The 25,911-nt window shown below is 44.2% G+C and overlaps 1 protein-coding gene across 3 annotated transcripts in view; it reads left to right on the top strand.

The window, feature by feature from the left end:
* mRpL20 (mitochondrial ribosomal protein L20) overlaps positions 1-25,911 on the top strand; it is a 73,145-nt gene that overhangs the window by 5,076 nt on the left and 42,158 nt on the right. For all 3 annotated transcript variants that reach the window (XR_011511976.1, XM_070533494.1, XM_070533493.1), the window contains exon 2: positions 16,837-16,947. Coding sequence is in view for 2 of the 3 variants with exons in the window: in XM_070533494.1 (XP_070389595.1) it covers positions 16,837-16,947 (111 nt within the window). In the remaining variant the exon portion in view is untranslated. The remainder of the gene's footprint in view (positions 1-16,836; positions 16,948-25,911) is intronic.

Raw genomic sequence — 25,911 nt, 5'->3', positions numbered from 1 at the left:
CCTAAATGATCAGGCTAAACGCATGCTGTTACATTAGGCGGGGGGCCCCGTCTGCTCATTCTGGTTTTCTCGCTTCATACATGTTGCTCGAAGTTCAGTTGCCCATGGTTCCATATACTAAGCAGGTTAGAATAAATGGGCCCCCTTCTCCTACTGTCCGAGGTGAGGCCCTGGGCTGCAGCCCCCTTGCCCCCCTCCTCCCCCCCCCCCCCCCAATCCAGCACTGTGGCCAGTCACACCTTGATTTTGAATAAAAATTTTCTTTCAACATTTTTGTCACTCATCTCATTTTCTGGTGAGAACATCAGCATTGAGACTGAAAACTGACTCAGTCTGCCCGCTGGAGTGAAGGGCAGGGTTGCAACGTATGAACCCACCCAATACTCGTGGCTGGGTCCTTGGTGAATTAGTACAGTGCTTTATTGTTGCTTGAATGTGCTCCCACGGTAGGGCCATTGAAAAGTTGAAAAATACTCTGTGGGTGATTTCATGGCAGTACTGCTCAGAGTGGCCATCACAATGGTGTCATAGCAGCACTGCTACAATTGCAGCATCTGGTGGATTTTGAAAGTTATCCAGTGCTGATTTGCCTGGGTGTGCCTGTTTGAACATGCACATCAGTGCATGGCACAACTGCGAGCTTTCTGCTGTAGCCCCTGCCTAATTCAAGTTCTGAAAACTGTGTTAAAGCTTGTCTCATCAATACAGCATCTGGTTATATCTTATAGTCATTGAAAAAAGCTAATTCAATTACAGTCAGTGTTACCATGTAGAAAGACTAATAAATCAAATACAAAATTACTAATAGATTACAAGTAATTCACTATGTACAAGTATGGATCTGTTGCAGCTTACTGGTTATTGCTAGAGACCAGAACTATAGGTAAAAGGCTCGTTTCCATACATTATATCTTTACGTCCTTATTGTGTCTATTTAGCATAAAAGCATGAACTATGGGTTAGATACATTTTAGTGCCACCTTTTTATGCCTATAAATGCTTATTTAATGTTGGTGCCTACAAATGCCTTTCCCATGGTTCTGGCATAATTATGTCTATAACGTTGATAGTTGTACTTTTTGCTGTGATGTGTCTGTCCATACATTGCATTGATCATTATAAGGTCCTTTACTCTGATGTGTGTGTCCTGCTTTGACCCTGTGGTGGTCTGTAGTGTGTGGTCATTAGTATATAAAAAGAAAGCAGAGGAACTTGACTGAAAGCAGTCCGTTATTATCACAAACACTTTGGTGGTATTGGTGTAAAGGCTGTTGTTACCTGCTTCACGGAGGATGAGAGCATTGCTGTGAGAATGGCTCAAACTTTTCAATGCCACGATACACTTGAAAGTGACTTAGCATACTTATGTGATCTTGTGTGATCAAGGAACTTGAATGCTCGGGCACAAATATGATCCACAATGTAGGGCTCATCTTGGATGTTCAAGAAAAGTCTGCCGCCTTCCCCAGTGGACCTGTTTCTGATAGCGTTAATTCAAAACATTTAGTATGTCTCAGACAAAATTCTGGAGCTTTCCGTGCTGCAAGATCTGTCGACCGATCTGAACAGTAAACATTATGCATCTGCAAAGAGCATAAAGGGCATTGAATCATTCGACATTCAGAAGTACAAGTATTTGCCTTTAAATCTGATGGGTGTTGGGCATTTATTTTCTGCATGCAAAATGAAATTACTCAATGAAAAAGAGGCATAACATGAAACTTTAAAATCTTAAAATGGCGCTTCTTCGTCACTGCTTTCCCAACTTTTCTCATGGTATATAGTCACACTAGATTTTAGATAAATCTCGTAACTTTCACAACTTCACTTATTGTATTTCATCAAGAAAATAATAGGAACATGAGAAAATAGGGGTTTAGCTGGCTGTATTCCTTAAAAAAATCATAATCTATTCTTAGATGCACAATGGAAGTTCTTAATTCCGCATCTTTCAGCATCTGTTTTTTTCTCGGATATAAAATGAACACAATGGTTAATTGTTGATTGCGCAGAAGTGAAAAAGTGACAAGGATAGTGCAGATACTCTATTGGCACAGTCCTGGCATTGCTATCTGACAAAAGGAGCATGGTGGGACAGAAACGTGGAAATGTACTGGTATATCAGTGATGGTCAAAGGGTTAATACAGCCTATACATACACGAAAAACAGTATTTGGTATATTTGGCTGAACGAATGCTTTAGTGCCTGTTATGGGTGCCTAAACATTTGTTCTCTATTTATTACACAGGGGATGTAACCACCAATGTAAACTGTCACCGAAATGTGAAGAGAAGATGGAGACAGGACTGTCAGTTGCTGACAGTTGCTGTCTGTGCAAGCAGGCTCACTCTGAGCAACATTTGACATTGCCTTAGCTATCAGAAATTCCAGTTCTGTGGCTCCTTGGTCTGAATATGGCATTCCAACTTCGGGTGACTTGTCTATGGATTGAATTGAGACATAAAGGTACAGGTTGCGAACATAATAAATACCATGGAATTTAGAATGTGTGTTTTAAAATAGTAAATTTTACCTTTATTCAAATGTAACGCGAGGGCACGGTTCAAGCAACGGCAATCATAAAAAAATTTTTGTTACGATCGAGTAAATACGATATGCATTTTTATTTCTTGCACAAGTAATGCCTGCCTCTTCAAGCACTCCAGTTTAATGATTGAAATTGTGCTGTTGCCAAAACAAGCTGTATCGTCAAAAAAAAAAAAGTGCCTTCCATATTCAAAGATAACAGCTAATGTGGAAAATTAGTGCAGACAAAAAGACAACTCACGCAAGAAGAAAAGGAGGGACAAGCGCTACACTCGCAACCGTTTAACAGTGGGAAGTGTTTCACATATACAGGGTGTCTTAACTAACTTTAGCCAGAGTTTAAAGGGACCCTGAAACGATTTTGACGATTTTCTACAAACGTACTGAGTCGTTAGAGTAGGTCTTTCTCATCATTAATTGACACATCTAAGTGCTCCGCGTAAAGCGTGTAATTTATTATGAGGCTTTCAAAATGCACATCGCTGCCGATCGCAGCATACTGCTTGGCGGAATATTAAGCCGCCCCTACCATATGACGTCAGTGGGGCGAGCTATCTGATTGGCTGACCAGGGCGCGTGATCAATAAATTTTCGAACTTTATGGTAAACAAATGATGTTCGTAATAGTTGGAATGTTAGTTAATTTGTTTTTATAACAAGAAAGTAACATGAAGAGAATGCACAAGAACAATTTTTCAGTACACTTAAGCACTTCCGGCACACAACAAGTGTCATCTGCGTGTGTTACAACGTGCTCTGTCTTTGACAAGAGCTCCACCGTCAGTGTCGGTTTGTGTTTTCGCGAGCACTATGATTCGACTTCGTTGCGTTGCGGACTGCAAACGAACGACTGGCAATATGTCAAGGTGCGACATTGTGTCCCTCTTCAAGCCAGTAGGCGAGCAGACTGGCTGCAGCCCTTCGGACTGCCGTTATCCGATTGGCGCCAGGATTTGTGTGATTGCGGCCGTCGCTTTACACCGGAAGATTACTAACGCAATAGCGTTTTGCGTGAAACCAATTAGTGTATTAGTGTGAAACCAATATAGTGTATTTGGTGAAAACCAAATACACTATACTAATGGACGACTTTAATGCCAAGGTAGACAAGAAGCAGGCTGGAGACAAGGCAGTGGGGGAATATGGCATAGGCTCTAGGAATAGCAGAGGAGAATTATTAGTAGAGTTTGCAGAACAGAATAATATGAGGATAATGAATACCTTCTTCCGCAAGCGGGATAGCCGAAAGTGGACGGGGAGGAGCCCGAACGGCGAGACTAGAAATGAAATAGACTTCATACTCTGCGCTAACCCTGGCATCATACAAGATGTGGACGTACTCGGCAAAGTGCGCTGCAGTGACCACAGGATGGTAAGAACTCGAATTAGCCTGGACCTTAGGAGGGAACGAAAGAAACTAGTACATAAGAAGCCGATTAATGAGTTAGCGGTAAGAGGGAAAATAGAAGAATTCCAGATCAAGCTACAGAACAGGTATTCAGCTTTAACTCAGGAAGAGGACCTTAGTGTTGAAACAATGAACGACAATCTTGTGGGCATCATTAAGGAGTGTGCAATGGAAGTCGGTAACTCCATTAGGCAGGATACAAGCAAACTATCGCAGGAGACGAAAGATCTCATCAAGAAACGCCAATGTATGAAAGAAAGCCTCTAACCCTACAGCTAGAATAGAACTGGCAGAACTTTCGAAGTTAATCAACGAGCGTAAGACAGCTGACATAAGGAAGTATAATATGGATAGAATTGAACATGCTCTCAGGAACGGAGGAAGCCTAAAAACAGTGAAGAAGAAACTAGGAATCGGCAAGAATCAGATGTATGCGTTAAGAGACAAAGCCGGCAATATCATTACTAATATGGATGAGATAGTTCAAGTGGCTGAGGAGTTCTATAGAGATTTATACAGTACCAGTGGCACCCACGACTATAATAGAAGGGAAAATAGTCTAGAGGAATTCGAAATCCCAAAGGTAACGCCGGAAGAAGTAAAGAAAGCCTTGGGAGATATGCAAAGGGGGAAGGCAGCTGGGGAGGATCAGGTAACAGCAGATTTGTTGAAGGATGGTGGACAGATTGTTCTAGAGAAACTAGCCACGCTGTATACGCAATGCCTCATGACCTCGAGCATACCGGAATCTTGGAAGAATGCTAACATAATCCTAATTCATAAGAAAGGAGACGCCAAAGACTTGAAAAATTATAGACCGATCAGCTTACTGTACGTTGCCTACAAACTTTTTACTAAGGTAATCGCAAATAGAATCGGGAACACCTTAGACTTCTGTCAAGCAAAGGACCAGGCAGGATTCCGTAAAGGCTACTCAACAATAGATCATATTCACACTATCAATCAGGTGACAGGGAAATCTGCGGAATATAACCAACCCTTATATATAGCTTTCATTGATTACAAGAAAGCGTTTGATTCTGTCGAAACCTCAGCAGTCTTGGAGGCATTACGGAATCAGGGTGTAGACGAGCCGTATGTAAAAATACTGAAAGATATCTATAGCGGCTCCACAGCCACCGTAGTCCTCCATAAAGAAAACAACAAAATCCCAATAAATAAAGGCGTCAGGCAGGGGGATACGATCTTATCAATGCTATTCACAGCATGTTTACAGGAGGTATTCAGAGACCTGGATTGGGAAGAATTGGGGATAAAAGTTAATGGAGAGTACCTTAGTAACTTGCGATTTGCTGATGATATTGCCTTGCTTAGTAACTCAGGGGACCAATTGCAATGCATGCTCACTGACCTGGAGAGGCAAAGCAGAAGAGTGGGTCTAAAAATTAATCTGCAGAAAGCTAAAGTAATGTTTAACAGTCTCGGAAGAGAACAGCAATTTACGATAGGCAGCGAGGCACTGGAAGTCGTAAGGGAATACACCTACTTGGGGCAGGTAGTGACGGCGGATTCGGATCATGAGACGGAAATAATCAGGAGAATAAGAAAGGGCTGGGGTGCCTTTGGCAGGCATTCTCAGATCATGAACAGCAGGTTACCATTATCCCTCAAGAGAAAAGTGTATAACAGCTGTGTCTTACCAGTACTCACCTACGGGGCAGAAACCTGGAGGCTTACGAAAAGAGCTCTACTCAAATTGATGACGACGCCACGAGGTATGGAAAGAAGAATGATGGGTGTAACGTTAAGGGATAAGAAAAGAGCAGATTGGGTGAGGGAACAAACGCGAGGTAATGACATCTTAGTTGAAATCAAGAAAAAGAAATGGGCATAGGCAGGACATGTAATGAGGAGGGAAGATAACCGATGGTCATTAAGGGTTATGAACTGGATCCCAAAGGAAGAGAAGCGTAGCAGGGGGCGGCAGAAAGTTAGGTGGGCGGATGAGATTAAGAAGTTTGCAGGGACGGCGTGGCCACAATTAGTACATGACCGGGGTTGTTGGAGAAATAAGGGAGAGGCCTTTGCCCTGCAGTGGGCGTAACCAGGCTGATGATGATGAGCATTTTGCGAGTCCGGTATTAGGGTAAACGCAAGTGCAAGGGGACAGGACCTGGCCGTGTCCCCTTGCATGTGGTTTCAGGGGATGAACAGAAGCGCAAATGATAATGGTCTGCACGGTGCAGCCACCTGGTGGCATAGAGCTCAACCACACACAGTAGCAGTAACAAAATGTAATTTTCTTTGCTGCTAATGTAAATTTTTCGCTGTAGTGTAATCGTTAACACATTGTTTTTGTAATTGTTTAAAATGGTTTACACTTGGTTAGAGCAATATTAGCTCTTTCTTTGGCTGGTTAAGCTCTGCGCCAGCAGGTGGCTGGACCGTGGAGACCGATCAGGCAGCTCACGTACGTCTACGCTAAAGTTCCTTCATCAACTAGAGTTTATGCCTCCATCATTTCGTCAAAATATTCAGGTAGTGTGTTATTACCGGAATACCAGACACATTCGGCGCTACGACGGAATGTTCACAACGCACGCTGCTTCGATAACTCTCGCTTGGGGTCAACAGCCAAACGGCTAGCGGAGAGGTTTCTCGCGGGCAGGGGCAGGCTCCAATACAACCGGAAATGGACGATGTGACGTCGCATCGTGATGCAGGACCAGTGAAGGCGGAGCTTTGCCCCAATCGCTCGGCAAACGAGTTGAGGAGGGAAAGCATGGATGGGGAGGAGGGTAACTTGTAATCGCTTGCAGCTCCATTAATACATAACGCTTCATTTAAATTGTGGTGCGAATGTCCTACTTAAGCTGCACCCTACGCGTCTACAAAATTTGTCCGAACCGTTTCAGGGGGGCTTTAATAGTATGTGAGCGCCACGTAGCTGGCCAGAACCAAGGTAATGTTGTTTGCTATCGCTTGGAGATACTCCAATTAATTTTTCATTCGACCTAATTAGATAAGTAGTCTGAATTAATTAATCACCGCCTCAATTATTATAATTAGGTGAAAAGTGTCAGTCAGAAAATTGTAGAGCAACATGAAACGCACCCAATACAGATTACTGTTGCTCAATAAATGCTATATAAAAGTGTTTTTCCTAGCGGGAAAGAGCCCGCAAATGCACGCAAAATTGCTGTGCACCCAGCCACTCGAGGCACTTCCGTGTATTCGTGAGCTTCTTTCATGCTCAGAAAAACACTTTTATGTATTGTATTGTATTTATGTAGCACGTATTGAGCAACAGTAATCTGTATTGGGGGTTTTCATGTTGCTCTACAATTTTATCATTGACACATTACTCAAGCTATAATATTTGAGAAGTTCATTAATTAATGCATACTAATTATCTAATTAGACAGATTGAAAACAATAATTTGAGTATCTCCAAGCAACAGCAGGCATTCTCAGATCATGAACAGCAGGTTGCCATTATCTCTCAAGAGAAAAGTGTATAGCAGCTGTGTCTTACCAGTACTCACGTACGGGGCAGAAACCTGGAGGCTTACGAAAAGGGCTCTACCTAAATTGAGGACGACGCAACGAGCTATGGAAAGAAGAATGATGGGTGTAACGTTAAGGGATAAGAAAAGAGTAGATTGGGTGAGGGAACAAACGCGAGTTAATGGCATCTTAGTTGAAATCAAGAAAAAGAAATGGGCATGGGCAGGACATGAAATGAGGAGGGAAGATAACCGATGGTCATTAAGGGTTACAGACTGGATTCCAAGGGAAAGGAAGTGTAGCAGGGGGCGACAGAAAGTTAGGTGGGCAGATGAGATTAGGAAGTTTGGACGGACAACATGGCCACAATTAGTACATGACCGGGGTAGTTGGAGAAGTATGGGAGAGGCGTTTGCCCTGCAGTGGGCGTAACCAGGCTGATGATGATGATGATGAAGCAACAGCAAACATTACCTTGGTTCTGTCCAGCTACGTGGCATTCACATTTTTTAAAACTCTGGCTAAAATTCGCTGGGAGTGCTGCCTGTATAGTTCAAGGAATAGGAGCGCATAGGAAAAATAACGACTTCACTGACGATTTGGCTACGGGGAGTGCCTTCATTGAAATTGATGGCTCGGCCAGTCCTGTGGCCGAAATGCCAGTAAGGTCTTGTTATTTTTCCTATGTGCGTCTCTTCTTTGAACTATTTCTGTGCTCGGTCCTGTGACTCTGTGCTTCAGTGATATTTATTTATTTATTAATTTCAACATACTGTCAACCCTTTGACAGTGTTATTACAGGAGCGGGGTACAGAAAGAAAACAGGTTGACACATAAGCAGTTACAATTATAGTAATTGTCAGGGGCAAATTTGCTGAACAAGTACAAATAGGAAGAAAGGAATATATGTACAACGGTAAGTATGAATATGAATATTTACAAGCACGCTAATAGAAAAAGGAAATGATCATATGGAGAATACAAACAAATACTATGACATCAGGCTGATGAGTACGTATAGTGAGCTATGTAACAGCTCAAGGAAATCATCAATTCTTTGCTGTCCGGCTGCTAGTTGGTCAAGAGTATTCCATTCCCGAATGCATCTAGGGAGAAAAGAATAATAGAATGTATTGTAGCATGAATATTCTAGGAGTGTGAGATCATGCATATGACCTAGGTGCCGTGTTTGTTTAGTTTCGACGTATCTTGTGTGGTCTATTTTAAAATAGTTGTGCAGTAGCATATGTAAGAACTTCAGGCGGTGAATTTTAGCTCGACTTTGGGGTGAGGGAAAACCTGGTCAGCATAGCAATTCTGTCGGGGAATCAAGGCGTTGATAGTGGTCAAAAATAAATCTAATCGCTTTGCGCTGCACGCTGTCAAGCATGCTGATACTGCTACTTGTGAAAGGGAACCAGATTATGTTGGCATATTCTAGAATCGGTCCGACAAGTGTGGTGTATGCTAAAAGCTTAGTGTCATGGTCAGCGTGCCGCAGCGTCCGCATAGGGAAAAAAATTTTTTTTTTCATAGCTTTCGCGGTTATAGCTTCTGTGTGATTTGTCCAACTGAGATCAGAAGTTATTACACCAAAATATTTGTACCGGCTTACATTTCGGAGCGTAACATTATTAAAGCCATAAGGAAATGCTAAGCTTGTTTTCATTTTCGTTATTGACATTGCAACTATTTTGTCTGAATTAATCACAATTTGCCAGTTAGAGCTAGAACATACTACTTCATTCACGATAACGTTCAGCTCAATTTGTTCACTAGCTTTTAACCTCTTTATACAGTATGCAGTCGTCTGCGAATAGCCCAATATTTGTGTTAATGTTGACTGCCATTTATAAACAACAATAATAATATTGGTGGCAAGACGGATCCCTGGGGCATACCGGATGTGACATCTAATGTGTCAGAAACATGATCGCTGCATTGAACAAATTGTTGACGGCCAGACAAATAGCTTCATATCCATCGAGTCACTGGCCCATCCCCAAGCTTGCAGACCAGCTGGAAAACTAGCTTTTCATGGGAAACTTGATCAAATGCCTTTGAGAAATCCATAAAAATTACGTCGATTTGGGAGTGTTCGTTAATACCCTGGGCCAAGTCATGCATTATCTTGACAAGTTGCATTACGGTTGATAGGCCACTCCGAAAACCGTGTTGGTTGGAGTGTAGCAGATCATTGTCTTCGATGAACTCTAATGAATTTGAGGACGATATGCTCGAGTATTTTACAGCTAGTACACGTCAGGAAAATGGGCCGGTAGTTTGATGGGATCATCTTGTCACTGGATTTATGCACTGGGATTATTTTTGTGACCTTCCATTTGAAAGGAATCTGTGAATCCTGTATAGATTTTGTGAATAACAAGTGAGGATACTTACTAACTGGTTCTGCATATCGTTTGAGAAAAGCGTTTGATATCTCGTCTGTGTCACAGTACTTTTTTTCATCAAAGTTTTATAGCGTACACAGTATATCTATGTCGATTATTTCGGGTGTTTCTAGTAAATTATTTTTGGTAGATTAGATATTTGGGGAATGTTGCACTAGTCCATTATCGATTGTAAAAATCGACTGGAAGAAGTGATTGAATTGATCCGCCTTATGTTTTGTTTCTATTGAAGGAGAGGCCTCAAAACTGGTGCTAGTTTCAAAATTCTTTCTTAGTGGAAGTGCCTTATCAAATCAGTGGCTTCAATTCGTCTATGACAATATTGACGCGTGGACTTGTTCAACTTTTTTGAGTGAGCACTTTTCACCGTCTAACAAACGTTATTGCTCAATGCAGGACGTGCCTCATATATCAGAAGTTTCTAGAATGTTATCGATGGTTCTATCTGCTGTCTGTTGTTGCCGAACCTTGTGCAATCTGATTGCATGAAGGCGCGATGCGAATGGTGTAGAACTTTCTGGATGACACGTGGGCACCAGCGATTACTCTGAAATGTTCGATGGCTCATGTATAAAAGCTGACGCGCTTGACCTGCTGATCAGATTTCGACGATCGCCTACCATGTTCGCTGCTGTTGCTGTGCTTCGAGTCTAACTTGCTTTTGTGGGCACAAGTTTGCCCAATAAAAAGTTAGTTTTGCCTTTCACAGTTTTACAGCTGTATTATTCACTGTCACTACTACGTGAGAATATGTGTGCTAAAGTAATTAGTTAAAAAGGCAAAAATTTTGTTCATTGGTCAATTATGTGTATTGATTGCCAGTGTAAGTAGTGTATACCTCTTCGAGCATTCCAGCTCAATAAGTAGATTTGTGCGAAATGCCACAGGTGACTTTAAAAAAATCGGCTTGCATTAAAAAAAGTTTACAATGTAACAAAATTACGTTGAAATTCCTGTATTTTTTTTCGTCACTTAACGAAGTCATTTTGCGACCAAGTTTTGAATTAATGAAGTTTTCAGCCATTTCAATCATGTTATTGGAGACTGTATGGCTAGTAAATCTAGCAAAAAAAAATTGGAGTGAAGTTCATGAATGTAGGTTACTTGCAAGCGTATGAACACCGTGAACATTCAGTTTTTTGTGCTTCAACACTGTGGTGCTCGTTGTGCATGTTCGCAGCGTTTCTTTGCAGGCCTATAAAGCAATCAAAAAGTTGGCCGAGGCAAATGTTACCGAGCGTCCTTCCGTGTGAAAAGTTTGAGCTGCAACACCGTTGTACATGACACAGTGGGCAGGAAACACTGCTGCGCTGTTAGTCGCATTGCTAAACAACTTGTGGAGGCCGTGGGGCGTGTGGCAGCTCGCAGTGTCAGGAGAAACACGAGAGCCAGCGATTCTTTGTGTGCAAGAGGGATAAAGAGGAAGTGAACGTACTAATGTGTTCAGGCAAGTGAAGGTAGGGCCGGGCAGGAACACGTGCCTATTTGCCATCTCCTCCTCGCGCGCATCCATGCGTGGGCCGTGTGCCGTATCTTGGAGGTAATCTCTGTGGAAAATGCAAAGCGCAAGCTGAAATGGTTGGTGCCTTCACACGCATTTTGCTGTTCACATGCACATAGTGTTGGTGGTGTCAGGATTGGGGGCTCAATCCCATCGCTCGGGATCTGTTGTCAAGATTGGAGCCCGGCATGAATTCGAAGGTAGCTGGCCCATGCCGTCGTCCAACTTGTCCACGCTGAGGACGTTGGTGAAGGGAAGGACTGCTTCTCATTGAGAACGAGGAATATGGGTTTATTTACAGTATTTATATCAGTCTAACATGACTGTTTGAGAAAGTACATCAGCCTAACATGACTGCTTGAGAGAGAGTCTCAGTCCAACATGACTGCTTAAGAAAAATGTGTCGAGCATCCGCACAACAGCAGTTCTTAAACACTCGGTCCTCCCGCGATACAAGGTGACGCGAATGTTCGTTTAGTCATCGCAAACTAGCCGCCTCTCCGCAGGACAGTTTACACTCACACATGCACACACACACATGTTCACAGTCCGAAACCGACACCACACGAATTTCGTAGAACTCGGAGCCGTTCCGGGTAGCGCATTGTCTTGTGTCTTGGTGAGTGCGTGGGAAGGAGCCTCCGTCAGCATTCCCGTGGGAACTCCCCCGCCCGTAGGAGATCAGGTCCGTGTTGTCGTGTTGCGCACAAAGCCTGCTTCGTCGAACTCCTTCAGTCACAACGCATCCTAGCTGAAGCGACGCAGAGTGGAGGATGCGCGTATTGTTACCGACACAAAGTCGACTTAGTCACGCCGTGGCTAGAGGTTGGCGGCGGCATTCCAAGATGAGGTTGCCACCGCTGGCATAACTGGCTGGCAAACTTGCACTGCAGCTGGCCGTTCTTAACAGCACCTCCATGGCCCGGAAAATCTCGACTGTCTAGCGTAGATAACCACTGGGCAGGAAGAGAACGGCTGGTGGCCAGGGGGTGATGTTTTGGTTCGCAGTAACCACTTGTGCAATGATGTCAACGCCCCAAAACATCCAACAAGGACAGGCAACTGCAAAATGAACCCCACAACATGGCTCTGCGCCGAGATGACGTACATTGGCTTTCACTTTAGACTCGCTAGGCTTCGAAAAAAGAAGTGGAGAAACAAAAAAAAAATGCTGCATTTTGCTATGCCAATTTCTGAAGCAATTTCGTGCTGACAAATTCAGCAGTCATGGAGAGAATCCTGCTAAATGAGATTAAATCTTCTTGGCTTACAAAAATTAACACTAGTAATCCTAAAATTTAGGCGCGACCTTCAAACGCAGAATTCAAATTAGCCTGCTCAAACAATCCGCATTGCTATGCAACTTTTCCTTCTTATATCTAACGAAGAAGTTGTACTCTTGGAGAGTGAGGCTCCATTGGAGCAAGCGGCCATTTTTGTGTGACATTTGATTGAGCCACGTCAGAGGACAGTGGTCGGTCTCGAAGATGAACTTCGCTCCGTACAAGGAACACGACAACTTCTGGGCGGCCCAAACTAAACAAGCGCATTCCTTCTCTGAAGCGCTGTAGGCTTCCTCTCTTACATCTAGTTTACGGCTGGCATAGAGGATAGGATGCTCCTCGTTATCATCGCTGACCTAAGTACCACGCCCATACCTCTGTCGCTTGCGTCACATTGAACTATGAATTCCTTTGTGTAGTCTGGCACGTGAAGCACAGGACGAGAAACCAATAGCGTTTTCAAACTTTGCAAAGCATTCTCTTTGTCCTTATCCCAGTGCACATTACTCGGTGCTCCCTTTTGGAGGGCGTCCGTTAATGGACTTGCCATCTGCGAGTAATTCGGAATGTACCGTTGATAGTACCCCACAAGCCCCAAAATGAACGAAGGTCTGTTTTCGTGCGCGGCTGAGAAAATTGCTGTTTTCGTGCGTCTACTCCTTCCAGTAGGCACCTTTCCTGGTCTTCAGGTGACACCTTCTTGGCAACACGCCTATTCAAAGAAAGTAGTTCATGTGCTGCACTTTCAGGTTCGAGGCTGAACTTCGGTCCCTTCACCAGCACGTTTTTTATTTCCTCCGTGACTTGCACTTGTCCCAGGATTTTGTCCCAGCACTTGTCCCGGTAGTCTATGTTAAGGATCTTTTCTATTCTATTCCACACAAGGAACTGTTTTTAGCTGTCCAGGCATGTATTGAAAAGAAAGGCACCATTCCGTTTCAGAATTTTCTGGGCATGTCAGTTGAAAATTTCATTAGGCTTCTGAAGTTTTATCTTAGTTCCACGCTAGTTCAGTTTGATGATAGGGTTTATGTTCAGAAGAAGGGCATCTGTATAGGATCCTGTGTAGCCGCTATCTTAAGCAACATTTTCCTTTCGGCCGTTGAAAGTGTTTTGGACAGCATGCTTGACAAACAGAAGGTTTTGAGAGTATTTAGATATGTAGATGATTTCCTAATTGTGTTAAACAGACAGGATCCACCAGGCCACCAAGAATCTGTCAAATAGATGCTAGATGTTTTTAAGAAATATAGCCATGGTTTAGAATACACCTTTGAACTACCAAAGAACAATAACTAGACCTCGAGCTCAGCCTGGCAGCTGAAGTGCACTGGAAGTACCAACCCCGAGCGCAAAAAAAGCTCTTGTCTTATGAGTCAGCCCGCTCTAAGATCGTAAAAAGAGCGATAGCCACAGGGGCATTGGAATCGGCTGCCAGGAAATCATGTAAGCATGCCATACGAAGCAGCTTCCAACAGCAGATTGAAAGGCTAAAGGAGGCGGGGTTTCCACAGACAGTCCAAAGTTCTGTACTAGAGTGCCTGCTCCAGAAAATAAAAGGGAAAGCAAGAAAAAACACGCAAGAACAAACGAGGAGATTAAGACCTGCAGTCGTACCGTACTCTCACCGTGTAGCTCACAACCTGAAAAAGGTGGCGAGTAAATTCAAAGTCCCGGTTGTTTTCTCAGCCCCTCAAAAACTTGCTACATTGTGCGCCCGCGTTAACAACCAAAAAACAGAACGCGCGACCTGCAGAACCCAGCATACCAATCAACTTGTCAGTTGCAAGGAAGGGGTAGTTTATCAAATTCCGCTCTCATGCAAAAAGGTTTACATTGGACAAAAGGGGCAGTGTTTAAATGAAAGGCTAAAAGAACACGAATGCTCACAGGAGAAAGGAACTGGTTCCAATATGGCCATCCATTGCAAAGAGTGCAGGTGCAAGCCTCGCCTAAGAGATACCATCGTTCTGGACAGAAATCAAGACAGCGTTGCCTGTGAGCTGAAGGAAGCCTTCCACATTAAAAGGAAGGGCCTTGAATGCATGAGCGAGCCATCAAAAATTCTGTATAAAAGTGAAGTGTCCTTTTTAGAAGCCTTTAGTTAGAACTGGGCATGTTGCTGCGCTGCCTGCGCTTGGTGAAAATTCTTTATCTTTTAGTTTTTATGGGGTACTCCCTTACGGCGGTGTTTGTGTATCACGTAACCATTATAATTTATAGTCGTTTGGCCCTGTACACCACGTGTCATCTTCATGAACGTCACTTTCACAATCGTTCTATCGCCTTTTGCCTGCTTATCATGTGATTTTTGACAATGCGCGAGTTGCGCTGCCAAATTTGTGTATATATATTGTGTGTTTCCATCAATAAAGCACCAGTTGTCAGTAAGCACTCGTCCGTGTCTCTTCTTGTGTCTGTTTGGCGCTTTAGTACTTCAGTAACATGCACCAACTAGCCCAACAAAAAGTTGTGCTGGAATATTAACAAGATGCTATCCACCAAAAATGCTCTGGGAGTTAGTGAAGTTGTTTTTAATGATGAAGCTTTAAAACCTTGAATTAAATAAATTCGTGATTTAATGAAGTTTTTTGCTGCAAGTACAACTCTGTTATATGGAGGTTCGACTGTATATAGTGGTAGTTAGAGGCAAAGCTAGTGTTTTATCTGGCACGACTGATCACCCACTAACTCCTGTGGAGTGTGTTTGAGGATGCTGCTTTTTGATTTGGACGGATGGTCAGTCACAGGATATTTTTCATTATTGTGGCCCTTCTTTGTCAGCCAGAAAATACAAACGGGTCAAAATTACCTGACTGATTACATGTGAGCTCTATGTTTATTTGCATTTCCTACAATTTCCTTGTTGACAGCATGGCATTAAGAGCAGTAATTAAAGGATTGCTAAGTGCAATTAATTAATCAATTGAATGGCATCAACAACAAAAATGACTGGTGGCTGCGCTAATCGACTGAACAAATTGCAATTGGTTATCTTCACGTAGAATGGCTTGTCTTTCTCAAAAAGCAATGCATGATAGGTGGGACACCCTGTTTACTCATATATTGGGGGCGAGGACTTATGGAGTCGCTATCTGTTGAAAATGCCTCCCTTGTGTAGTATGAGGGATCACACGGTGCGCTCCTCATAGGTTTTGCTTACGGCGCTCAACAAAAACACTATGCGGTAGCCCTCCTGGACGTTTCTGTATCTACTCTTAAAATGAAGGAAGTTTCTTATTGTCAAAATAATAATCTTGGGCAAATTGAAAGCACCAAATCGTTTACAGACGTTATCTCTTTACCGAATACGTACAGTGAACGCGCGCAGTCGCCGTGATGGAGTCTCCCAAACCGGCTTCTTGTGTGAAAGGTAGGCAGCCACTGAGAGCAAACTATGTGGAATACGTTCTTATAGTGGGCTGCCTGTGTAACAAGATGGAGCATAACAGAATGAAGCCTCAGTGCAGCAATCGCACAGTTTCCAGTGGTGAAGCTTTTCTAGTGGTGAAGCTTGCCCCCAATAGCACTCCTCACTTATATGTTATCATACGTATGTTTTCTTTCATCACCTATGAGCACTCATCGTGTGTTGTGGGCTCAAAGGTTGGCTTGTATAATGACACAGTTGTCTTTGTCCCCACCATTTCATGTGAGCCTGCTGAAAGTCTAGGTGACCAACGTTACATACTTTTTCATGTTGCTGTGTTCAAATTAGACAGCTTAGCAGGAAGCTCATGCTATCTGTAGCCACTTCCCAAATCTTTCCTGTATTCCTGTCCTTCCTTGCTTCTCTAAATACAAGAGAAGTGGAGTAACAGTACAGATTTAATTGCTAATTGCTTTGCTGTGTGGCCCACAATTTAGATCACTCATATAAACATAAATGTAATTTGGCAGCTTTTCAACATCACTCTTAGCCTCTCTCGTTCCCTTTGAAACCTGGTCCGTGCTTTACAAACTGATGTAGGTCATATCTTGACCTGCAGTTAGGTAAACTTTTCAAGATATTTTTACTGAGAAGCAAATGCAGAGTGCACTTACACTGCAGCTGCTTGACAGGCACCAGGATTTTGCCAGCTTAGGTAGGATGCAGTTGCCGCATTCAGCTTTGGTAAATGACAGAGAATGAAAGCTTTGAATATAGAATTTGTGATCGTGTGGCTAATAATAATTTGCTGGGCTGCTTAACTGTCTGGATGGGCTTTGTTCTGCAGAACTTCTACGGCAGGCGGCGCAACTGCTACCGCCTGGCGATACGCAGTGTCCAGAAGGCCCTGCTTCACTCGCAGGCAGGGCGGCAAGCCAAGCGGGACGGGCTCCAGCAGGTGCGTGTTGCAGGGATTTTCTTGAGGCGACCAATGCCTTAGCCTCCTCACATGAGTAGCCACTCTCTGAGAGGCAGCCCACAAAAGTCACATGTGGCAGAAAGTGCACTGACCTACCTTGAAAACTTAAGAAAAAAAAAACGATTTTGCACTTACCTCAGCTTTAATTTCAGGGCTGGTTTTGGGCAAGAAAGAGTGCGAGTATGTTACAGTGTTTTGGTGAGGGACATGGACTTTGTGGTGGTGATCAAGTCGAGATGTATATGATGTACATAATATATGACTGTCTGTTTTCCCCCTCCCCTATGGGAGTGACACCCATCTCGTCAAACTCTGCAGGTGTTTTCTGTCACTCACTGCCAGTTAATTGTCCCCTGTCATGCCCGCTTGAGCAAACAGTTACTGGTTGGTGGCCCTCTGCAGCAACATGGGTTGAAAAAGCAGCAACCAGCGGAATTCCATTCCTCCATAAACAAGGACCCGCCGCCACGGCTCACCACCATGGAACATACTTTCCACGCGTGCTTTGTCATCTCTCTGTGCACTGGCTCAAGCGACGTCACGGCTTTCAACGTAATTTCTCTGACAGCCCCTGTGTGCATTGCTGAATGTTCGGTGTCACTGCAGTTGTATCCAGTATGAAGAACACGGCTAAGAAAAGCATGGCGAAATGTAGCAAATGCCCCAACTATTACACTCTCAAGCTGACTGTGTAACATATATCCAAATGTGATGATAGGTTTCCGAAAGGTCATCAACCAACAGCACTATTGACCTAGTGACCACTGCTGAACATCAGAAATGTCGCTGTCGATTGACAGGTGCTGTCTCTCTTGATATCAAGGGAGCATTTAACAATGTTCTACATGATGCAGTTTTAAATGCCCTTGAAGAGCATAGCATCGGTAGCGGTCTGCATGCCATTCATGACAACTTTAAACAATGATACAAGAAACCATCCCGTCTATTGTGGCATGCCTCAAGGAGGCATACTGAGCCCAACTTTATTTGATGTTGTTCTTGTTATACTCGTGAAAGAACTCGTAGGCACAGTATTGGTCAGTATGTACACAGATGGCATCTGTATGTGGACCATGAGCTTAACGTGCTTGCAAGTACAAACGATGCTACAGCATGCAGTGTTTCTGGAATGTTGACATACCCAAATAGTTGTGGACTACAGCTCTTACTAACAAAGAGTGTAACCATAGCATTTACACAGAAGTCAATGGCATGCTACCCCATTATGATTGATAGGAAGATTGTGCCTTCGGTAACCTACTGCAAGTTTCTCCAAGTCACAATTGACTGTGACTTACCTTGGTCGAAGCGCATCTCTGCATTAAAAAGAAAGCTGCACAGCTTTGCTCAAGTCTTTCGACATTTGTTTGGAAAATCCTGGGGGCCATCCAAATCATCTCTTCTGCAGCTCTACCAGACACTTTTTGTTGGATACCTCCGCTACAGTGTGCCTGTACTTTCTTGGATTAGTGCATCTGCCGTATGCACACTTGTAAGTGCTCTGGCTCGCACACTAAGAATTTGCCTAGGACAACCATGGTGTGCATCTACATGGGACTATATTGCAGAAGCACACGCATGTCCAGCTCGAGTTTATCTGCAACACGAGCCAATGTGAGTGCATCTAAGGCTACTGACTAGGCAAAGAAATCATCCACTGACAAACATCACAAGCATACGGTGCCACCTACTCAGAAGCAGTGTTGTCACAGCGAGATCTACTGCTGTCGGACTTCGCACCACATGACATAGCGGAAGTTCCACTCTGGACAGTGGCAAAGCGACCGTGAGACCCTTAATCCCTGGAATAAAAAAGAAATTGAAAATGACGCTTGCTAGGCTCAAGCACTTCGCATTATTGTATATTGCTTACATGTGTGAATATACTGAACATGTTTTTGAGGATGGTTCCGTGACAAATACCTCTTTCATGGCAGCTTACACGGTAACTGGAATGGGGATCACGCATTGGTTTAAGATAGGACACAGAACATTGTCAACAGCAGCCAAGTTGACTGGCGTTTAAGAAGTACTCCGCTGCCTACTGCAACAAAGCCTTGAGGAATGGATAGCATTCTGTGACTCAAAACTGGGTCTGCAACTTATAAGCAATTATATGAATCAGAACCGTGTATGAGCAAAATGAGAACAAGGTAAAAGCACGAGCCAACATTTCGACAAGTGGACTTGTATTTTTCAAGGCGACATATGCATTCTTAGGCGCAGTATATATAGGTAGGGTTCTTCTAAAGGGGAGAGGGGCTAAGGTGGGAGGGCGAGGCAATGAATGAGGGTGTGTTAGTGGTGACGGTGTGAAATTGAAAAGAAAGGTGTGCTATTCAATGCTGGTGGAGGAATGTGAGGAAGTGCCGTGTGTCAGCTGGCCATGCGTCAGCCGGCTGTGTGTCTTTTTGTGGAAGGGGCCTGGGCAATGAGGGGGGGGGGGGGGGGGATGGATTATCTGCCCCGCTGGAGGTTAGTGAGTTGTCTCTCTGAAAGAGAAAAAGAAAGAAGCGGCAGAAAATGGTGCTCATATAAAAAAAAACTCAGATGGACAAATATATAAATAAAAGAATAAAAAGAGAAAGGGAGGAAAAAAAGAGAAAGCAAAACACTAAGCAACCCAATGAAAAATAACTAAGGGCTGTTGCCTATAGCTTGATGTCCAGCATAGCGAATAGATTGTAAAGCTTCCTTTCAAACGTTTATGCCTATTGGTTGCAATGTCTTGAACTTATGGATGAGGTATGATTCGCTGTATTTTCTCTCATGTGCAAAATGGAAATTTGACTGTAGGATGTAGAGTTTAAATTCATCAAAGTTATGACCTGGTTGGTTGAAATGTTCGGAGACTGCTTTGGGAAGCATTTTAGCTGTGTCCACGCCATGCCCGTTTAGCCTGATGTTCTGGTATCATTCTCTGTATTTTGTCTTCTGCGCAAAATTTGACTCAACTAACTTGATGCTGATTTTTTATTTTGCTTCCACTTCGGTTGTGGAGATGCCAGGAAACACTCATCCATTGTATACTCTCTATGGCTTGGTGTGATGTACACCCTCTAGTTTGGACAAGAACTGGACTGTAGTGTCCGTCACCCTCCAAAGACAATAGGTCCCATACTTTGCATGTGTCCTTAATATGTGGCCGGCAAAGGACACTTAAACTTAGTGTTCACTGCTTGGACTCCTGCCCCTTTTTGGAAGAAAAGATTCTAGGCACGACGAGAAGAGTTCACCATGTCCAGTGCACCATAAAATCATTCTTGAACTTTCTCTGTGAGACCTGCTTAGACGGTCGTCTCTACTAGGACGTCTGAGATATAAAAACAATGCGAAATGCGTTTGCATGATAATCTTTGGTGTAGATGAGATTACTCCTGCGTGTAGTGTTTCTAAAGCATGCATCTGTGTATTGGACAGAATGTATATTAGTTGCCCATTGTACCATATCATAATCACCTGCCACCTACCTTTCCCTGTACCCTCCACCTTACCCCAGTGAGGAGTAGCAGGGCTAGAGACATGCTCTCCAGGCTGACCTCTCCTCCTTTCTCCTCATTGAAATCTAATCCTCCTCCAGGAAAGAAAAGCATTCTGCATTTACATTCCCGGGTAGTAGGTATTAACTCTTGTATACCGTAGACATTTTCTTTAGACTATATAGAATAAACCTGTGGCGGCATGACTATCGCCTCCAAAGCAGGTGAAGAAGATGGGCTCACGTTCAGATAGCGCAAGAATACAACATGCTAGAGCGCTCGACCTGAGTGGCCGCGGTGCCAGCCGCTTCTGAAATCCTGCTGCACCACGGCGGGCCGGCCTAAATAAACTGTGGCCACGGCGGCTACCTTGTCGTGCCACCTCACACGCACCCTTTATGGACAGAAGACGAGCTCAGCTTGTCAAACAAAAGCTTGCTCAAAAGACGAACGACGAGACCTGCCCATCTAGGGCCTTTTTTGTTTTCTTGTGCAGGACTGAAGATGAGTTAAGCTCCTATGTTCCGTGATTTTTCCAGATGCCATGCTTTATTTTGTGCTTGTTGTAAATAGTATCAGATGGCGCAACAAGCTGTTGAAGAGTGCAGGTGGGAGCATAGACTCACTTATGGGCAGTGAAAGCAACCTTTGTTACATTGTACAAATTTCTCTTTTTTAATGTGAATGCATTACATGGTTCATGAAGCATAAATCTGGCAGTGTGGCCGAAGATGCTGCTAAAAGTCACGTGGTCACAGCCACTCAATAGACAGTTATAGTGTAGTGTACGCAACTATAGTTTACACTATACATTATAGTATAGCGTACGCTAAGCAGCGCAGGTTTGTTGCAGTTTTAGTTGTCCTGCGATATCTTCGGATCTCAAAGGCCATCTACCGTCGCCGTGGCTATCTCCCGACTTCACTGACAGGTGGCTCTGACATCTCGAATGTTTTTTCGTTAGGATTTGACTCGTTCAAAACGAGAAGCAATCTCGAAAACCCCCACAAAATTATTCATAATACTCTGCTGTCGAACCGACCTGAGACTAAGCGAAAGCCGGTTACAGAGTCATTTGCTATGAGTGAAGTGAATTTTACAAAAGCAAAGCTAAATTCAATTCGAAGTGGGCAACTAGGACTGCTGCCATGTTTTGCATAAACTATGCAAACCACGTAAAGACGCCAACACTAAATCTGAGAAATAGCATGTGTATGCTGTACGCTATAGGTTGTTTAGTGTTCTGCGCATGCGCAGTTACGACCCTCTATATTATAGCGTACGCAATGGTATCGTAGTGTATGCTAAACTAAAGCTGTCTACTGAGAGGCATGCGGCGTGTGTGCAGCTGGGTTCCTTGAAGCACCACCTTATGGCACTCACCTCCGCACATCTGCGGCATTAGTGGCGCTAGCTGTATGAGGGCAAGAAAAAGAAGAACCAGAAAGTTTGCCTTCGCACATAGCGCTCTCCGCAAACATTTCCTGCTAAAGATTACGGTTGCATAAGCTGCAGTTGCTGGGAAGCGCCAACTGTGTGGCCGGTCTATATATAGTGCCACATGTCGTGGTGCTGCAAGTCGGTGTGGTGATTTCAGCGTGTTCTTTCGTGTGCTCTCATGGACAAACCTTCAACTTCTCAGTTAGTAGCTGTGCCCGGCTCCTTTGCGCATACCTAGATGCCTTTGAATTTTTGCACTGAAGCTGTATATTGCTAGGGTAGTAGTAGTAGTAGTAGTAGTAGTAGTAGTAGTAGTAGTAGTAGTAGTAGTAGTAGTAGTAGTAGTAGTAAACGACGTTAATGGGGTCCTGAGGAGCTAGGCGGGGAACTGCTAGGTAGGTTCCAACCCAGCCATTGGCTAGTCCCATGTCGGAACAGAGAGGCCATGCCTCTCTGCTCATTCACAGCCCCTCTGGAGAGCCAGGAGCTGGATGTCATGTTTCGGGTCTGTGGTGACCTTCGCCTAATCTTCTTCTCAGTTAAGATCCTGTAACACAGGGCACTGCCAGAGCATGTGACTTAATGAGCTAAATTCAGTGCCACAATCTAGGCAGAGTTGATCACTGTCCAGGTGGAGCATGTTCAGAAAGACCCTAGAGGGGTAGGACTCCGTCTGGAGCATACGGAGCGCGCTAGCTTGTGGCCTGTTGAGCTTGTGATGGGGGAAAGGAAAACTGTGCCTATTCCTCTGTAACGAGATGTGATTTCATGAAAAGTAACTATAGGATTACTGTGCACGAGCTCTCCCGAACTTACCTGAGACACCATCCCGTCGTGGTATATGAAACCACGCGCGTGGTCGTGGGCTATCTCATTGGGGTTCAGGTGACCCAGTAATACGTCTGGTCCCATGTGAGCTGGGAACCACACTATGTGGTGAACCATGTCAGAGGAGTGTTTGCCGTTCAGAATCCGGGCTGCTTCTTTGGCTATCAATCTCGATGCGAGCGCTCTAATGGCTGCTTGGGAGCCCGTGTACACCATAGTACGTTTTGAGTTCAGTAATGCAAGAGCTATAGCAGCCTGTTCCGCCACATCGACCGAGGAGGTCTTCAGCGAGGCTGCCGAGAGAATTTCTCCCCTGTCATTGACTATGGCTACGGAGAACTTGTTGGCACTGGCGTATCACGCCACTTCAACAAAGGTCTCCGTTCCGTATATGTTATTTAAGAAAGTTCTAGCCCTCGCTATTCTTCGACCTTTATTGTGTTGGGGGTGGACATTTCTTGGAAAGGGTCTACAATAAAGGAGTTCCTTGTTTGAATATCAAATTGCATGGTATCTCCCTGATTGAAGCTAGGGCAGAGGCCTGCTGCATCCAGCAGTCTTCTGCCTCCTTTGGAGTTTGATAATCTAATAATTTGTGCTGATCTTTGTGCTTCTATTAACTCCAAAGTCGTATTGTGTACTCCCAACGTCATGATTTTCTCTGTGCTAGCCGTGATTGGCCCGCCAATCACCTTTTTGACACTTTTGCGCGTAAGCGTGTCTAATTTATCTATTTCTGTTTTCGTCCAATTGAGGGCCGTGACTATGTAATGACATGGCTCATGAGGAAGGCATGGTAAGCCCTAAGGAGTATATCCTCGCCTATGCCGCCTTTCTTGCTGAAAACTCTCATAATTATTCTAATAATGTTCTCAGTTTTCGTGGTGAGATGGGCTATAGTCTTAGCATTGCAGCCCTTTTAGTCTATTGAAAGCCCTAGGATTTTGATAGAGTCTACTATCGGGATGGCGTGCCCATTGCTGGTACGAACGCTAATGGGCACCTGATCAAGTGGGGTGAGTCCCCTAGCACCTTGTCTAGCTTGTCTGTTCAGCAGGAGTTCCGACTTTCCAGGTGAGAGTGCCAGTCCCGTACCTTCCAAGGGACTCTGTAACATCCAGAGCCTCCTCTAGAGCTTGTTCGACCATTGCCTTCGATCCTCCAGGACACCATATTGTAATATCGTCAGCATATAACGTATGACCTACGTAAGTAATTGCTGCAAGGCTTTCTGACAACTTGCACATTGCTATATTAAACAGAAGGGGTGAGATAACTGCCTCTTGGGGAGTACCCCTTCTTCAGAGTGTAAAATATTCCGAGACTGATTGCCTCAACCTTCTGGCCGCCGTCCTGCTCTCGAGGAAGGATGCAACAAAGGAGAAGAATTTAACTCCTAAGTTCAAGGCTGATATCTCCTGAAGGATATAGTCATCTGCAATTGTATCGAATGCCTTGGATAGATCCAGCGCGAGGACCCCTTTTACATCTTTGCTGTGAGAGTCGATTATCTGTGTTTTGAGCAGGAGCATGACATCCTGCGTTGAAAGCAAAGGCCTGGAACCAACCATATTGTACGGGAATAGTTCGTTCCGCTTCATATGTCTTGAAATCCTGTTATGCACTGCATGTTCTGCTACTTTGCTAATGCAAGAAGTAAGGGAGATAGGACAGAGGTTCGCCAAGCTGGGTGATTTAGCTGGCTTGGGGATTAGGACCACTGTGATCTTCTTTCAACTGTCCAGTACAATGCCTTCCTCCCATACCTCATTTATCTCCTTCACTAAAGATTGAATTGCTTTGTCGTCCAAATTTCTTAAGAGCCGGTTCGTAACTCCGTCAGGGCCTGGGGCAGACCTTCCGTTTAAATTGTGCCGCACTTCCCTGATCTCAGCTTCCGAGAAGGGGACGTCCAGCTCTGGGGCAGGCGCGCCTTAGTACTGAGGGGGGGAGAACCTGGGCTTTGGCCAATCAGAATGTATTTGTTGGCTAGTTTCCGAAATATGGAGGCTTCTGAGATGCCTTCCATTTTTTCCTTATTAATTCATCGGCCTATGAATAGTCTCTGATTACATTTGGATTGTCCATCGTCTAAGATATGCTTGAAGAGGGTCCATTTGCCTCCTTTGCACATTTTTCCATCCGCTGCCAAGCAGGCGTCTCTCCATTGCTGTTTATTAAGTTAGAGTAATGCTCCTCAATGTGTTTATTGAGCTCCGCGATCTTTTTCCGTAGCCCGCAATTGAGTCTTTGTGCTTTTCATCTCTCGAAGAGAACATTTGGCTTCTAGGAGGTGCGCTAACCTTGCTTGCGTCCATCCCGGGGCCATCAAAATCTGTAACTATTTCCTTCGTGGCCTTCTCTACATCCATCTGGATCTGTACAAGCAGTTCACTGAAGTTGTCATATACTGCCCCATCTTCACCTCTTATTTTCCTAAAGAGGTCCCAGTCTATGTATTTATAGGTTTTGGGAGGAGCCGCTATTATTTCCATCCTGAGTTATATTATGTAGTGGTCATTCCCCAAGTTCTCCTGTAAGTTGGACCACTTGGCCACCGTCATTTCTAGTGAAGCTGCGATCAGGCGTCGTGTCTCTGGCAACCGAGTTTCCCAGCCTCGTGGGGAAACGTGGGTCCGAGACCAGTGTTAGGTTTAGGTCTGTGCTCGCTGCAACTAGGTTGGCCCTTTCTTTTGTTCGTGTAACATAACCCCAAGCTGGGTGGGGACCGTTGAAATCTCCCGTGATTATTAAGGGCTGCGATTTCGCAGTGGTTGCGCCCCTATTTAGTAGTGAATGAAGATTATGCTTATAAGCGGAAGGAGAGCTGTACAAGTTGAGAATGAAAATGTTACGTCGGATTTTTCCGTGGGGGATGATTTTAATTAACTGTGCCTCGAGACCGTATTCCTTATCCGAGTTACAAATTTTAGCTTCGTGCTCCTGAAAAGAGGTGTCTTTCCTGACGAATGTGGCGATACCTCTGCCATTTCCTCCTTCTTGGCTAACTGAACGGTAGCTCGATAAATTTAACTTCTCACTAAGTGTTTCTTGCAAGAGCAGGATGTGCGGCATTAACGCTTGTGCTTTGATGAGCTGCAATAGAGCAGCATTGCGCCTTAAGAAGCTGGCACAATTCCACTGCCAGATAATTAGGTTTCCGGTTTGTCCTGCCATTTTGATTTCTATTAAACTG

This window comes from Dermacentor albipictus, chromosome 2 (genome assembly GCF_038994185.2).
Source record: "Dermacentor albipictus isolate Rhodes 1998 colony chromosome 2, USDA_Dalb.pri_finalv2, whole genome shotgun sequence".
NCBI lineage: Eukaryota > Metazoa > Arthropoda > Arachnida > Ixodida > Ixodidae > Dermacentor > Dermacentor albipictus.
Note: the sequence above shows the minus strand (reverse complement) of the source record. Positions and strands in the feature narration are given on the sequence as shown.